The sequence below is a fragment of the Lagopus muta genome, chromosome 21 (genome assembly GCF_023343835.1).
Source record: "Lagopus muta isolate bLagMut1 chromosome 21, bLagMut1 primary, whole genome shotgun sequence".
NCBI classification, from domain to species: Eukaryota; Metazoa; Chordata; class Aves; order Galliformes; family Phasianidae; genus Lagopus; species Lagopus muta.
The window spans coordinates 3,750,206-3,767,378 of record NC_064453.1 but is presented as its reverse complement, the minus strand read 5'-3'; the positions used below and the strand labels follow the sequence as shown (position 1 = coordinate 3,767,378).

The window sequence follows — 17,173 nt, the reverse complement described above, 5'->3', positions numbered from 1 at the left end:
TTAAGATTTCACTGTTGCTGTACACAGCTCTTGCCCTCACCACACATATGTGTGCACATATGTTTGCACTCAGACATTCTGAAAACTAAATAGCTTTTGATGACTTTCATAAGCAGTTCTCTTTTAGTTCTTACAGAACACACATGGACAACTATGCCTTATCCTACCATCCTATCTTTCATGTAGAAATCACTATTTGCAAACTCCCTCAAAATGCCACGAAGGGCAGAGGGAATTTATCAACTGTCTCCAAAGATTTCTGACTCCTATAAAACAATACGGGTCTCTGTTGGGCGCACAGTATGTCTTATGAGGTTTGGATAGACAGAAAAGCAAAATCTGTAAACAAAGAAAACAGCAATAGGATGTATTAATAGCATTAATGACATCATGCCAAAAATGTTATGGAAATCATCAATATGTGTTAGATACGTGTCACTGAGTAACAGCAATGTGTTAAGGTCTGCAAGGCCCAGCAGCTGTTGTCCAAACATCTCTCTGGACACTGATCAGCCACATCACTCTTCACCAGAATGAAAAGATCAGTAAAACTGGCATCACTTCTTTAACATAAAAAACAAGGGGTACCATAGCTCAGAAAAAGCCATCCTCTTAAGTCGTGTAACTTTGCTTGACAGATAAAACACGTTGCTAAATCTGGCCTCCTTCTCTTACTTTAAGATCCAGAAAATGAATGAGAAGACGGGATAAGAAATTCAGTTAAAAAAAAACAAGGCCAACTCTTGATTTATACTAAAAAAGGCTGTAGCATTATCTAATGTCACTTACCACAACGCTGAAAAGTAAATCCAGAGTGAACAAGTATGTTAAATGAGAGAAATGCTGCACAAGAAGGAGAGGCTCCTGCCTCCGTCATACACAAGAGAACACACACTTGCTCTATGCTGGTCCAAGCTCCCTGGAATATAACTATGGGATGTATGGCAGAGCTGGAAGTTAGCACCTTCTTTCAACCTTCCAACCAGTCAAAGAAGACTTTGTTAATGCACGGTGCAGGATCAGCAGTGCACAAACCATTAGGCTGTGGATATGACAGTAATATCTGCTGGCCCATGCTGAGAAAATCCCTTTCCTGACCTGTGCTCAGTTTCAATAAGTTTTTATTTATATATGTGATGAAAATGACCTTGCTTCTAGCAGTTAAGAGATCCACTGCTGAAAATTATTTGACTGCTTGCCATCTTTTGACTGCACATTTTCATGTGAAGTGCCTACATTTCTCAGATATACCAGTGGCAGTGGCAGGAAGAGCTGAGATGCTTCACCAGCTTAGAACCAACCTGAGCATTTGGACACAAGCAGCATAACATCATCTTCTCAGAGTACAGAGCAAGCTGTTGGGAGAAGTGAGAGAAATATTACCTTGTAAAGTTGGTGGAAGCCAAATGCAATTCCTGCCATGATGATAGCCAAAGCCCCATAATCTCGCCATCTGGAGCCAGGTGGATCTAAAAGTGAAAATCAAGAAATAATCATGGGAAGAAATGCAGGTCACAACCTTTTCAACTGTTCTCCCAGTATGCCCATTTTATCAGTAAAAAGAACACTGAACAATGCTAGTTCTGCTTCTTAGCAGGCACAGATTTAATGGACGGGGCATTAAGATGCTGGTAGCCTTCAGGTACAGCACATAGGCTCCCATCCCTACAACACTGAAGCATCTGTCCAGACCTCTTCATTGACAATGGCCTTGCAAAAGGTGTCAAAAGGAGACAAATCACAACTGCTGTTTCTCCTTATTCTTTCCTTGCAAAAGACACTCTGAACCTCACTGCATGTACCCCAGACAACTGTGGTGTCACTGCTAGCTAAGGTTAACTCATTACTTGAATACCACTTCCTCTCAGTATTGCAATTTTTACAAATTGAGGACAAAGCCAAAGCCTCAGAAGAGTGCAGAAAAAAGGAAGAAGGAAGTGTTAAGTGGAAGAACAAAAAACTGCTAGGGCAATAAATGGGTCTATAAACACCATATCAGCAGTTACAGACCCTTTCAATAAGGAAGGATATAGTGTCTTTCAAGCCTGTTATTGTGAATAGGGATCAAAGCACATACAAATGGCAAAGACAAAACATGCAATTAAATATCTAAAGAGAGATAGCTAAAGGGGAAGAGAAAAACTTGACACATGTAACATACAACTCTGCACACGAGCACAAAGACTCTGCAGAACAAAGCAGACATGGCACACTGCTCCTCCAAGCAGAATCAGAAGACACCTATAGTTTTCCACCAGCTTCATCTTTTCACCTCCCTCACAGTTCCCTTAATGAATCTTGCACTGCCCCCGGTTTTCTTTAATAAAGAGGATGCAGAGTGATCTTCCCTGAAGTTCAGTGGCAGGATGTGGGCAGAACTGATGAGGAGGAGGCTGGTGTGCAGTCTCTAACCAGGCAGATCCAACTCTATATGTGACCTGCAACGTCTAGGGAACACAGTTTGTTCTCCAAAGTTTCAATTTGTGCTCAGCTGGCTGACATGGCTGGAAGCTCGTCTCCTTTCTGCCTCGTTCACCTATTGCCATTTTTCTTGTTGCAGAGGTCTTCCTCAGGAATTTCACTGCAACAATTATTCCCAATCCCAGCCCCCAGGTCCTCCAGACAGGCACTGACCCAACCACTGGCACCTCCACCTTCTTCTACATTTAGGATACAGTTTCTCAGATTATCCACTGGCCAGAAATCGGAACAAATTAAAGCAGCTCTGCCAGAACCCACAAATAGTAACACCAGCAGTGTTTGGGGCTGATTTGGCTGCTGTATTGGAACTTAGGCACACGATCAAATTATCATAACTTTTTAACATAATGAATTAACACACATCAGCTAAGCTGCAGTAACTGGCTGCGTACATGTCAGGATTTAAAATGATCTTTGGCTAGTCTTGCTGCAAATCCCAGCCCTCCACCCCAGCTCCCCATCCTCACTCTGCTCCCATGGCTGTTTCTGGTACCTGAACTCTGAATTCCCCCCAGTGTCCAATTTCTGCCTTGAGCTCCTGACTGAAAGCATCCTTCCCTGACAGTGCTGAGCTGCCTACTGCACGTGGTTAATGAAGTTCAGAGGTCAGTGTGTCCAGCTGCAGCCTGTCCTGGGCTGTCCCCAGCAGCAGTGACCTGAGGGCAGGATGGGCACACCTGTAGCACCCACCCCTCTGCCCTTTCACCTCCCTCATCTCTCTCTCTGTTCTTGCAATGCTGGAGCTAAGAACATTTTATTGCCCCCTGGTTTTCATTATTAATGAAAAGGGACCAGATTGATCTTTCCTAAAGTTCAGAGAGTCTATAAAGACAAGAAGCTGAAATGCCATTTTACTCGTTTTAGAGATGTGTGAAATAATTCTGTCTTGTGGCAAAAAAAAAAAAAGTGAGGGGGGTGGAGAGGAAAACTCAGTGCGTGAGGGACACAGTAAAGATGTGCATTGACCACATCAATATTACGATGCTATGAAGAATGTCACAGCTCTGCCTGGAATCCACATTCCATCTTCTTTCTGTCTGCAGTGGAGGGAGGGCTCCCAGTGGCTCAGCTCACACTGACTTCAAATTCCCCACTTGTAAAGCTGGGAAAAAAAATTCAGAGAAAGCGAAAAAGCACTCATGGCCCAGCAAGCCTGTGGGCAATGAAACCCTTCCTGAATGGGCACAGGAACCAGGAGGCACTGAACCTTTCTGCCTCAGAAATCCTGGGAAGGACACCAATGTTTTCTCCAGCTGAAAGTCCATTTCATTTGTTGCAGCAACTGTAAATTGCACTTCCTGAGCAAACACTATTTTGAAGATCCCTACTCACCTCAGAATTAGTTTTCTTGACATCAATTAATTAGGCTTCGTGCATCCAAGTAAGGTCAGCCCCTCACTAACAACCACATATAAAACCACAGAAACCGAGGCCAGAAAAGGTGATTTTCAGAGAGCAAACAGTGAACCCATGAGAGGAGATGGGGAAAGAGCGACAGGAGTCTGGATTCCAGTCACCATTTTTAACTGTAGGAAAAAGCAGCCTGTGTTCTACAGCCTCCATCCTAATGAAGACACAGGGGCAGGAGGAGATCCAAAAGGCAGGAGAGCCCATTATGCCTTATTTTAAAGGCTGTGTAAAATCTCTGTAGAATAGCATACATGGAGACCATAAACACCATGGGGAAGAGCACAGGCAATAGCAGCAAGCAGCACACAGCCCTGCACACCTCGCTCAGGAACTCCCCTGAGTTTGCGTGTAATTAGAAAGGTTAGAAAGGTAGAAAAATATATAAACCCAATTAATCATTTAAATATTTAAAGTCAGATTTTTGTCCTCACTGCTGGATTAGTATATTTCATAACGCCAACAGCAGACAACCCTGTTTTTTTTTGGGTTTTTTTTTTTTTACTGGAGGTTCATTTTAGAGCATGTTTAAACTAGTCAGATTGAGTGATGCTTCCAGCAACTAATCGCATGTCAAATAAAAGATATTTTATGTAATAAATTACCGCTACAAGTAATTCAAATGTCATTTATCAGTTTTATTATCAGTCAGGCAAAGTCTTGTTTCTCTACATTAATCAAATTCAAGCTTTTTTTAAGCCTTTTTTTTTTTTTTAAAGCAGTTTTGACACCTCTTGGCAAAAGTACAAACCAGAGGGAAGGAGTTACTCCTCCAGAACAGGGAGGGGAAATAGTAGAGATCATATTAGGCTAAAATACAGCGTCAAGAAACTTTCAAAGCATCACTCTTCTCTCTTTCCCCCTGAAGTTACTTAAACCAAACCCAGGAGTTCAGCATATAAGAACTACGCTACTGTGAGTGTGTACAAATACACTTGTTGAACTCTTAAAGGAAAAGAAAGCTCTGACATGAGTTATTTCCAATGAAAGACTTAAACGTTGAGTAATATGTAGACCAGCAGTAGAATTTGAGCAAAAGGAAGTATTTATGTGGTATACATTATTTCCTGCAACTTCAAAAACAAGAATAGCCTGAGTTGACTACAGCAGGAGAAGATCAAGCAAATAAAATTGAAAAATGCACACAGGATTTATTGCTCTGACTCACAAGAGTGGACATCTTACACTGCAGCTGCTGGCAAGATCACCAGCTCAGCTGTTTGCTTGGCATGAACTCCTGAAATGGTTCTGAAGCCACCCTGAACTTCTGCACCTGTAGCCCACTGTTCTTACAGCCCTTAAACACGAACCTTGGCGGTAGGGGAACAAAGAGAAATGAGGTTTCTCAAGTCACTGGTTGGTGCTTTGCAGCACAGTACCTCAACAATTTCTCTTCTTTTTGCTCTGTAATTTCCTCTCTCTAGTGTCACCATTTGGTCTAGAGGTGTCAAGGTTACAAGGAAAAATTTCAAAAATCAAACACAAAGTGTTTCCTAGTCTCTGAGACCTAACTGGAGCCAGCACATCAGCTGCTGCTTCACAAGAGACTCAGATGTCATCCATAGAAAGAAGCACATGTAACCAATAATCTTGTCACCACTTTCAGTATTAAGACGTTCCTACCCACAAATCAACCTTTGGATTTAGCAGTCTACCTATTTCCTTAGTCCTTTAGCTACTGACATTCATTGACACTCGCTGGATGTTTAGGTCGACCAAATGGTGGAAGCGAGCACAGTGAGGTGGTGGCTGGTGCATTTCAGCAGTGCTGATACTGGCAGTGGTCGCCTCTGCTGGTGCAGATTTTTTATGAGTGCAGCATGCAGGTTCCTGTTCATTGCTGATGAAAATACACAACTAATGGTCGTGTCCATGCTGAAGAACACGGCTTTGTAGCTGAGAATCTGCTCTATCAAATAGTATTATTGTGCCCTTTCTAGGTGTTGTAGTTTCCAATGAAAGCAATGGGAGGCATTACTTTCGGAGCAACCTACATATTCAGCTATTTCTTCTCTTTATACATCCATTTAAAGATTAAACAGAAGGTCTACAAAGAAGAGCTGGAGAGGAGAGGAACAATACCCAACCAACCTACTGCCACTGCTTCCCAGATGCTGTGGGCTGCTAAACAAACCCGGCTCACAGGCAGAAGCTTTTGGTTCAGATTACTTAAAAAGCATTAATCAGATTACAAAGCTAGAGCATAAGTTTACAATCAAAACTCCTAAAAAAATCTTGGCTTTGGTGGTATTTTTATTCACCTTCAGTTTCTAAGCATTACAGAATAATATTTTCCAAGATCTTTTTGGAGCAGCTCCTGGGAACTGTTTGATTTTTAAATATTAGTTAAGATTCTTAACCTACTAACAAGAAAGAGGAAGCTGGTGCTCAGAGAAAAACCAAAACAGTAAAAGAGGGAAAAATTGATAAAGCTGTAAGGGTGAACAACAACAACAGTGCTTTCCAGTTTGAACTGCACACTTCTTTCCTGCTGTCCTTGTATTAACAGAACACTACAAAGTAAGAGCAGATCAACTCTTGCATTGTTCAGTTCTGATGGGAGACAGCTGAGCACCCAAGTGATGGCACTAACAGGGATCTGACACTGATTCTTCAGCAGTTTTGCTGTTTCTTCAGATTCTGCTTTTCTGGCATTTTCTATGAACTTCAGGTATTATTAGCTCAGCAGAATGCAGTCCTGGCGCTCACCAGCACACCCCAGTACAACCCTAAGAAATATTCCAGCTCTGAACTGGACTCCATCACAAATGTTTTTCTTCCCAGATTGTAGCAAACCAGAGTATTTCAAAACTCAGAGAACGAGTCCAGTATTACCTCTAACAGCAGCAAAACCGTGTCATAAACCAATAAACACAGCCCTAAGCAAACTGTTACGCTGGTCAGTATCTGAGCTGGAACTGCTTAGGAACAATATCAGAATCCAATTCCTAATACTCAGCAGGTAAGCAAAGCGCTTTGCAAACTGCCAGCCACACATGTGAGCTGAACAGCTTCTTTTGATGGATTTTTAATGGTGTGTACTTTGGTTTTTATTGTTTGGAGCTTAGATACTTTTTTGCGAGGTTTATTTTAAAATGCAAATGTATATGTAAATTTTAAGCCTACAGAGATTATGTTGGGACTTTAAAAATTCTCTGGGAGTACATTTTGTACACAAAATCATACGATCCTATTCACTCTGTCTACACAGCATCTCTGCTGTCACCTCTTTCATTAAGACTGGAGATAGAAATCTTGATAAAAATAAGCATCACTCCTAAATGGTCATCACTATTTGTAACTTCAGAGCACTCTTACAACTCAGTCACACTGGCAGTCCAATGTGCCAGACCTTAAACTCACACGTGGGAAGTCACAGACTAAGTCCAGAAGACATTATATTCTGGTCTACTATTCCTGCTGAAAATAAAGTGCTTTCAAGTAATTATTCAAGGCATTAACTGTTCAGCTGCTTGACTAGTTAAGAAAATAAGTTCTCAAGCACAGATGAAATAATGATGTACTTTTATATCACCTTCCATCCAAGAATCTATCAGCTCTATTGTGTACTAGTGGTTTATATGTTAGGAAATCCTACTGATGAAGGGAAGCATGACCCTTAGTTTTAGAAGGGAAGAGTTTGTCCCACACTAGATAAATGCTTTTTCAAGTCCTTAGAGCAAGTCAGAAGCTGATTTCTATTGACTATAACCTTTCATGACAAGAGGTGTCATAGGCTAGTTTGCGTTGGATTTTATTTTTGTAGACCAAGACCATTTGTACCTCATTTTCCTTGAGTAATATGGTTTTTTAGCTCCATCTCGCACCAGACATCAATAGGCATGGAGAGCACTCAAGGTAACATTCAGTATCTGACTCTGACAAAAATTACAGCGTTATTTGAACTGAAATCTAGGATCAGGCCCAGAAATGCTTTTCAAGGGGTTACTTACTATACACCACAGGGTGAGCAGGCTGAGCTGGCACCAGCTGCGAAGAAGGACCTGGGGACTGCGGCTCATCCGTGCTGGTGCCCGACTGCTGAAAAGCCAGGTCAATTTCTTCATCTGTCAGGCCTGGGGGAGCAGAGGAAATGAGATCATTTTTAGCACCTTTACCCACTTGATGCACACATAATTAAATTCCAAAGCAAGGCAGAACCTTTTCAAGCTGCAAAGAATTTTGTCACCAACTTGAGCAGTACTGCCTCCCCAATTTTGGATTCACTGGAATCTCTCCCTCTTTCTCTGCTGCAATTTAACCTTAAGCGACAGAATATTAGCCTCAACGCTGCTTCCAAATGTGGCTCATTCAATTTCCTTAATTTATCCTTGAGTTTATTGCTGCTTTTGAAGTAGCTTTCTATTGCAATTCTCCATTCTTCCTCCGAAAAAAAGATACCATCAACTGCAAATGTGGCTCATTTTAATCTGTAATGGTGTAAAAAAAAAAAAGAGGGGAAAAAACTAACAATAATGCATGAAAACAGACAGGGAAACAAAAAACTAATTATTGGGTTAGACGACTAATTAGTCTAGATCGTTTCCGAAGACGGGAATAATTTGCTTTATTTTATGACAAATGCAGAAATAAAAAGAAAAAATCAGGACTGACTGTGATTAGTATGAATGGGACACAGAATGCAAGGAGGAAATAAAACTATAACAAAACAGATCAAAACAAGGCCAAGCCCAAACTTTCAGCTCAGCATCGCCCCAGCCTACTGCTGCCTGATTAGACCGCCCTAGGGCAGCCTGGGTTTTATTTCACGCAGAGCTGCAGTCACACTGCACACATGGAACACGTTGGTGCAGTCACTCCTGCCATCAGGAAACGCCAGGATGACCATCTGTAATTGGCCACAACATGTGGAAAGGATTTGGCCAACAAGGGGGAAAAGAAAAGCAGCTACGGGATTCACGATGACCAGCATCTGTGGAGAAAGAAGCACAGCTGGATTATTTTTCCTAACAGGAGAAAACATCCTCTGGAGAAAGAACTCAGCGCTCAGATGGCAACCGTGATGTGGGGCAGGACAGCTGGGTGTTATTTGTATGTTATTTTCCTGCACAGAAGCAGATAGAATGCCAGCAGTCCTGATATAAGAAACATCTGAAGTGACTCGAGGCTTTCTACTGCACATCCAGAGCGCATGAAAAAACATCCAGAGGTTGGAGGTGCAGCTACGGATTCAAAGGAATAGATTGAGAAAAGAAGGAGAAGACTACTTGATTCTCACATGGGTGTTGTGGGGATTAAGTGTGAACATGACAGCAGCTGGGGAAAATGGGTGAATTCTTTCTCTTCATCATCTCCACTCGAGGTCCGTGAAGAGAAAGTTGGGTGGGTTGCATCAGGGAGTACTGCCAGTGTCAGAAACAGCACCAGGAACCTGAAGTTCCTATTCCCTGGTCCTGCAGTCTGACCAAATCCCCTCCTTTTTTTTTCATTTGATGCACGCCTCAAATAATAAGGAACCAAAACCACACACAGCAGAAGAGAACAAGACTCGCAGTGAGAGTAATAAAAGGCACATGGACACATCAGCTCAGCCTACTGTTCTGGTCACAAAAGCAGTGTCTAATCCATGTTAAAAAGATAAGTCCTAATAGGAAAGAAACTGTTTTAACCAGCTCCTAATTATTCAATATAGGAGAAAGCATAAACAGATGCCAGCACTGCAGATCTCTAGCAGCTATGGAATCTCATCAAGATGGAGACAGACACACAAGATAATATAAGCTGCTGGCTGCAAATGTAGCTCCTAGCTACTAGAGTGGGGGTAGTTTTGTTCTACTTCCATGCAAGGATAACAAATCTGAAAATATTTAACACTTAGGAGCATTTGGGAGTTCAGAGGATCCTCTCCTCATTCTACAAATGAGCAGGAAACAACACTCACTGCTTCCCAACCATGCTGCCCCTTTGATCCTCATCTTGCTTGAGGAAAGACCTGAAGTCTTTCGTGGGTAAAATGCCCTCCTAGCATTATAGTGAGTTTGTCAGCTGGTGACACTCAAGTATCTCTGCTTCCATTAAAACCCTGCCACGTGGTGAAGAAAAAGCCAACGCGAATAACAGAATGAAGGAAAACCTTTTGAGTTCAGTGTATTGCAAATTAAAATTGTCATTACCTCCCTGGACTGTTCTGCCCTATGAAGCTCTCATTCGTGGTACTGGAAGTATCATACAAAAGAACATCACAGCTACCTCCCTTCCTCATTACTGGAGAAGACCAGGAGTGCTGTCACCTTGGAACACCTCCTTTTTATTCACCTGAACAAGACGTTTCCAAGGTGCTGCCATCGAGGCCTCCAAGCATCAAGGGAGTGATCTCAGAGCTGATTCCTTAAATATACCTATGGAGTGAATCTGCACTGCACCCAGGCTGCCGTGCACTCGGAAATATGCTTGTCTTCATGGCTGTCACTTCTGGCATACACAAACAAAAATGTAAGAGATATTCTAAGGCTGTCTTTGGGCATTTAGAAGTAACTCATCAAACTCCCTTTGGACTGATTTTTTTCCAGATTCACCACCTACACCCATGTATGCATTCAGTACGAGTGAGTTTTCTGTGCCCCAAATTATTCAACCTCCATGTATTAATTGCATAGAAAAGTGTGAGTTTCTAAATCAGCTCAAAATGTCACCCGCTCCAACATCTCACCAAGCTGAATTTCATCACAGTTCTTCTATCACTGGATTAAATAACCCTGATCCATGCAATGTTTGAATCTAGAAGCTGGTAACTCCAAAATTACATCACTTCCCCTGGATGCCAAAGCTGTGCCACAAAACCAGAGCTCTGTGTTTCATGTAACCCACTCTGAAATCAGTACTTCAAGGAAATAAGCCCACTTTACCAGAAGAATTGCTCTGCATCCATTTTCTCAACGCTTCGGAAAACAAATGTTTCAGTCGTCCTAAAGTTTCAGCAAGATCAAGACCATGCAGAATGCAAAAGGTTAAAAGGAACAATAAAGGAAACTGCCAATTGTAAGTGAATTATATTTGGCTTTGAAAGCTGAGCCACAGCTATATTATAAAAGGCATCTCTTTGCGTTGTTTACCATCACCCTGACTAATGCAGACCTTTTTTTTTGTTTTAAATAATCTCATGCAAATTAGACACACACTTCCTTCCAGTTGATTGCTATCTGCAAGGAATAATCTAACCGCAGAGGGTACTGAGCAAGGACTGAGCTGAGGAGAAGGATGCAAGGAAGCTGCCTTCACAGCCCTACAGAATGCAAACCTATTCCCTTCCCCCAGCCATCCATCTCATTCCTCTTCTGCACCACAGCCTTAGCAAAGAATTAGTCATAATTTTCACAAAGCCTTAAAATTTCCTTTCCAGGCTTCAGAGTGTTGATTTGAATTATCCAGCGCCCACGACTGTTTTGCATTCCAAGGTCCTCGCTGACCCTCCTTTGTGATTGCCACTGCTGCCGCTCTGTTTTCAGGGATCACTCAGCCTCTGTAAATTGTAGTCAAACACAGAACTGGAGAATAAAATGGGTTGTCAAAACATCCACCTTTGGTATTGCACAAAAAGCCCCTCTGCCCAAGAACTTCTGTCCTTTTATAATATCCACCGCTAGTTAATTTAAGGACCTTGTATACATTAAAATATTTTTCCTCTTATAATCACTCTCAAGTAGAGGAGCACTGTTAGGCATACTCTGCAGATGAGGAAGTGAGCATACAGATATGAGAGGTGCTCCAAGGGCAGAACCAGACTCTGGCACAGTCAGAAACTAAAATTCAGGAGATGTGAGCCCGATAAATAAATATAAATCCACCCTCTCCATTTTCTGGACAAAACACAGCAGCATTTAACTGCAATGCAAAACCCTTGCATGAGCTTAACTAGACGAACTCTTAAGGTTTTTCATCTTCTCTGACACATCAGTGACAACCCCTTTCTTCCTTTCCCATCCACTGAGCCTGTGTCTCTTTTCTCCTATTCTTCCTTGCTTTGCTCAATCCAGTAACTCACGCCAGATTTTCCCAAGCCAAAGGCAGCATTTGTTGCAGGGATAAAAAAATTCTGGTTAGGAAGACAGAAAATATTCTGGTGGAAAGAATTAAGTGCCTTTTGTGTTTTTCCACCTCTATTACCTCTCTGGCAGACCGCCCCAGAGCCATCACCACACCTCCCTTTCTGCAGAGCCAAGCAAAGTGGGTTTCCTGTTGTTGTTTGCCCCACACGTGCACACACTTTCTAGTCAGAAGAAAACAAAATAGATCTGGACAACTTGTTTAGTGACAGTAAACTACATGACCACACCAAGCTTGTGCATGGGAGCACGTGACTGAAAGGAAGACCTACTGCAGACATCTCGAAAGTGCATTACGCTCCTGTTCCTGGAAGCCACTGTGTCAACCCTGCTCAGAAAGAACATGGACACATTTTAAAAGAAGCATCATAAAAACCTTCTGGGATCTGATCCAGACTAATGATTCCACCTGTTCAGTCGGCTACATGCAGTGCTGTGTGACTCTATCTGTGCTATGGTCCATCCTGTGCTTAGTTCAACACATTCTAGAAGTCAAAAGGCACTCTCTCTCAATCTGTTTTCTTCCACCATTGTTCATGGGGCTTTCATGAGACCAAACCCAACCCGACATTGAAACATAACCTGAGGTCTCAGAAACATCGCTGATTTCTTTTCCTTACCCTGCGTTTGCACTGCAACCCTCTATTTGAATGTAAGCATCCTATTGCTGCACTTCCAACTGAAATATTGTGGACAGACACCCAAACATCAGAGTGAAAATCAGAGGTCTCAATTATTTGGCAGAAAAATGCAAATAATAAAAACCATTTCAGAAGTTGCCGAAAGAGCTTTGAATCCTTACTGCTTAATTCATCCAGGAGACTGCTAATTATGCAGCACCAATCTTTAAGAAACATGATATACTTCTATTTAGAACTGATAAAGGTGCTCAGAGCTCAGTAACACAGCACTACTGTAAGGAAGGAAAACCTGCCTGACAATGCAGTGCTAAGAATTCAAGCCAGCCAAGCAGGGAGGAAGGGGTTAAAGCCAAAAAGTACGTTGGCATTACAAATATAAATAAATAAACAAACCTGGCAGCAGTTTCTCTTCCTGACCAGGCTTTTCGGAGTCTATAATAAAATGAAGTGTAATGGAGGAGAGGAGGGCAATGTCAGAGGGTGAGGGTTTGGGAGAGAGGTTGTTAAGTATCTCCCTCTCCTCAGCTGTGTTTACTCCATTTACAGGACCCCAGGTGATTGATAGAGGAAAGAAAAGCAAGCAGATAGTAACCCCCCTCTGGGAGCATCAGAAAAGAGGATAACTCCCGACACCAGCCAGAGCCCCGAACTCTCCTTAGGCCACTTGTAATTAAAAGGACAGAGCAAGATATGCAAACCAGAGAAAAAGAAAAAGAGGGATTTTTTTATTTATTATTAACATTTTTGTTGGAACAGTGGAGTGCAATAAGGACTCTCAGAGCAGTTAAAAGTCGTCGGGTGACCTGCAGACCCCTATTTCCCAGAGCCTTGTATAAAATTGAATTTTTTAAACATAAATTACACGTAATGACGACACTGTAAAAACTAACAGTAATGGAAAGCTGTGCTGTATTTCATTAGCCTGTATTATTCCGTGCCACCTGATCCAGCCGGGCCTTGTTTATGAGTTAGTGTGTTAGCAGATGCCGATGGAAGCATTTGCTTCGACCTTGCTCTTCTCATTGGGGCATGAAATTACGACGGCAGCACCTTGATATTACAGCCATAAATACAGTAAACTGCAAATTTAAGCCAACGGCTCCTATTGTCTCCGAACATAAAGCTGATCGGTATTTATTTAAAAGGAGAACGAAAAAAAATATTATATATCACCTTGTTTATGGGTCCAGTCCCCCCCCTCCCCTAATCTGCCTTATTCACTTGGTTAAATACTAAACAAACAAACTAAATCCTCCCTATTTTCTACTGATTAAATATTCTCATGAAATGAGTATTGTCTTCAGAAAACTGGATCAAAGTATTTTCACTCTGAATAAGAAAGGGCAACCTACTTGCGTGGCATGTTTTGGAATGGAAAAAACTCAAACAAGTACTACAACTTTTTCTCTTCTTTTTCTATATAAGGGAAGTTCAAAATACACAACGAAAAAGTTGCTTCTGATCACTCGTCCATGTTTGCGTGTAACATGTTTGTGCACTCAGACAAGAGAGAAACGTGCTTCCTTCCAGTCGTTTCCTATTTAGAGATATCTCCCTAGTTAATGCTATTTCCAATGGAGGAGGAAAGGTGTAGAAAAAACAACACACAAACTTGCAGTAAGATTAATAGGAGGATGAAGAGAATGCCCAGGTCTCCTCCAAGGCAGCAGACCGCAGGGAGAATGCCTCACTGTCCTATGGGCATTTGGGGTAAAAACCCCTGTTCACTGCCAACGTTGCCACTGAAATTCATTAAGAGGAAAAAAAATCAAACACAAAGGCAAAAGGACACTGTGATATCACAAAGCACATCATAGCATAAATCACAGCCTTGTACACCAGCACAAAATGTATTTCCCTGCTAGTTTCAAGGCAGGGAAGACACTGCTCCACTTGAACTAAGAGAGGTCAGGACTTCCTCTTCTAAGCAAAGAAAGCTCCTTGCTCTTATGGAGGATGAGATCTCTGCTCCACACGGGAAAAAAAAGGGAACCTCAAGTGCAAGTTCCCCACACTATGCTATGTATTCCAGGAACTGAAGCACCAGGAGGAGAGTAGGAGGAACAACACCCAGGACTCTGAAATGCAGAAGTCCTAATAGGTGCAGTTATTACCACAGCCTTAACAGGATTTGGACGCCTCATTTTTGAATTAATCTTCAGCAAATCTTCAGCTAGCAGCCCACATAATTCAGCAGGCACAATTTTTGCTTCACACAAAGTTCAAAGTACAAAAAGGGCAGCCAGCAACAGGACTCTAAATCAAACAGGACATGCCTCAGAAACCTGAAGTGCAGTACCAGAAACTTCCTTACAAAGCCCAGCTACCTTCCTGTGCAACCAGGCTACGCAGAAACACAGTGAGACTTCAGACCTGGGGAGCTCTTTCTCAAGCACCATCTGTATTACAGAGGCATTCTAAGAATACCATGATCAGCAAGGAGAGATTTCCTTTTGTCATCATCCTCAGGTCTCTTTCCTGCAGCCTTTCCTTTCTGCTATCACACACAAGAAGAAGAACAGTGTCTGTTAGAAAATCTCCTTCACGTGGACACTGGTGGAATATATCAGCACCTGCCTGTGACACACAGTGATGAAGAGGCAACACGTGGCTGAGCTGGAAGCCAATGCTGTAAGACTGGAATGCAGGACATCCCATTCAGCCAGCACCTGATGTAAGAATACTACCTTGGGGAACAAAACCCCCTGCATATTTTTAATTATTTCAAATGAATTTATTCCTTGGGTTTGAAGGCTTTGAAGACTCTATGCAAAGATGCCAATTTATCAGGTAATTTATCAGGAATGGAACATAACCAAGGCTATATCATTAGTTTAGAAGACTGCAGAGGGCAGAATATCCAGATAATGAAAGAGATGCTGCTCTAGTAACCGTAGTGCTGCCATAATTTGCTACCACTGCTGACAACCTCCCTAGAAATAAAGCCATGCATCCAGAGAAAACACACATCAGATACACCAAATGCATGTTTCCAAGCATACCCCAACCTGTGATCTGCAAATGCTTGCTGTTATTCCTACAGAGAAACAAGTCTCACGGTGACAGTTCTGATCTTCATTACCAGGATCACATCACTCCTTAATGCCCCAGAAGGCACTCATGGTGCCAGAAGGCAGCCAGGCCCCAAACACTCAACAGTCTGTGTGAATGGGAGACTGGCAGGGATGAAATACAGGAGGGGATGCACAAACGGAGCAACTTAACCACAGTCCACAGCATTTTATTTTCACAGTGAAAAACACAACAAAAAACATGCCATGAATGTGAAAAGATACTAAATTTTTCTACAGATTCATTTCCAAGGGCAGAACAGTTTGGAACACTGCATATAACTTGAAAAATCTAATAGCTTGACTTTGTTACCACAGATTTTAAAAATAGCTATCTCAGGGAACATTTGTGCTTCATATACTTTCACTGAAGGTGTAAGAAAAATATTTGGTTAAACAGCTTGTTGAGCAATAGCAACAAAATGATCGGCCTTTGGCTACTCTTTGATCTGTGATAACATCTTTAGGATCTTTCAAAGAAAAAGACAAAGGTTGTCCTAAATTCAGGTGAGGTAAAATTGGCAATATAAGAGGTTTGGTTTTGTGCCTTCAGAACTCTAATTTTACACTGCATTTCCACCTCAAAGGAAACAACCTGAACATGACACAAGAATTCTGGCACTGAAGTAGAAGGAGCCACTGTGGAGGATCTGCAGTCAGACAGACAGCTGCAGCCCAACACATCTGTTATAACCACAGCAGAAAAGAAGCAGGCTGGCCAGCAGTATGAGCCAAATACAGCCCATGACAGATCTGACCGAGCAAACTGGCTCTAATGTGGAATAACTCCTGACCAGAAGCCACTGCTGATTTGTTATTACTGGAACAGGCTGGTGTGAAATTGCAGAACCAGACTCCTTTTTTTTTCCCCAACTCTGAGTTCAAAAGAAACTGTTCTGGTTAGAAGAAAAGTAACTTCAAGCCATTCTAAGCAATTCTTTAACCAGATTTGTCAGGATATCTGAAGGGTGACTTAATTTTGGATACAAGAATGAGAAAGTCATTCTGATGCATCATCCCCAGTTCTGTATTTACCCTGGAATTGCACAGCAGGAAGAGCATCTGCACATTAGACAATGCCATCCGAGTACCCTGTGCAGACTAAGGCTACCTGCAATGAGCAACTAGCCTTGATGTTGTTTGCTTCCCCTTTTAAAATTTGAGAAAGAAAAGAACAAGCCCATTTGTCTCGACATCACATGAAAAATCACATAAAGCACACGCTTAATGAACTTCTAGCTTCTGAAGAATGCACAGGACGGAAACACAGAGTATGCAGGACAGCAGTGCTACCCTGCCCTCCCAAAGCACTGCTACAGGGAGCACTGAGAACAGCTGGATGTCTAAGAAAGCTGGAAAATCTTTGCAAGCGGGAATGGGATAATACATGGAAATGTAAAGAAAGGAACAAGGAGTAAGCAGCCATGAACACAGGAATCTGAGCACTTTTTCTGACATACTTTCTCCCGACTTTACAAAGTGACTTTGTTCCTCCAACCCAGTTCCTGCG

General features: G+C 42.1%; 1 protein-coding gene across 1 annotated transcript in view; it reads right to left on the bottom strand.

Moving 5' to 3' along the window:
* PEX14 (peroxisomal biogenesis factor 14) overlaps positions 1-17,173 on the bottom strand; it is a 72,785-nt gene that overhangs the window by 9,532 nt on the left and 46,080 nt on the right. Inside the window, exons 4-5 of the mRNA XM_048967972.1 lie at positions 7,842-7,964; positions 1,384-1,469 (exon numbers count right to left, since the gene is read on the bottom strand). Of these exons, the coding sequence (XP_048823929.1) occupies positions 1,384-1,469; positions 7,842-7,964 (209 nt within the window). The remainder of the gene's footprint in view (positions 1-1,383; positions 1,470-7,841; positions 7,965-17,173) is intronic.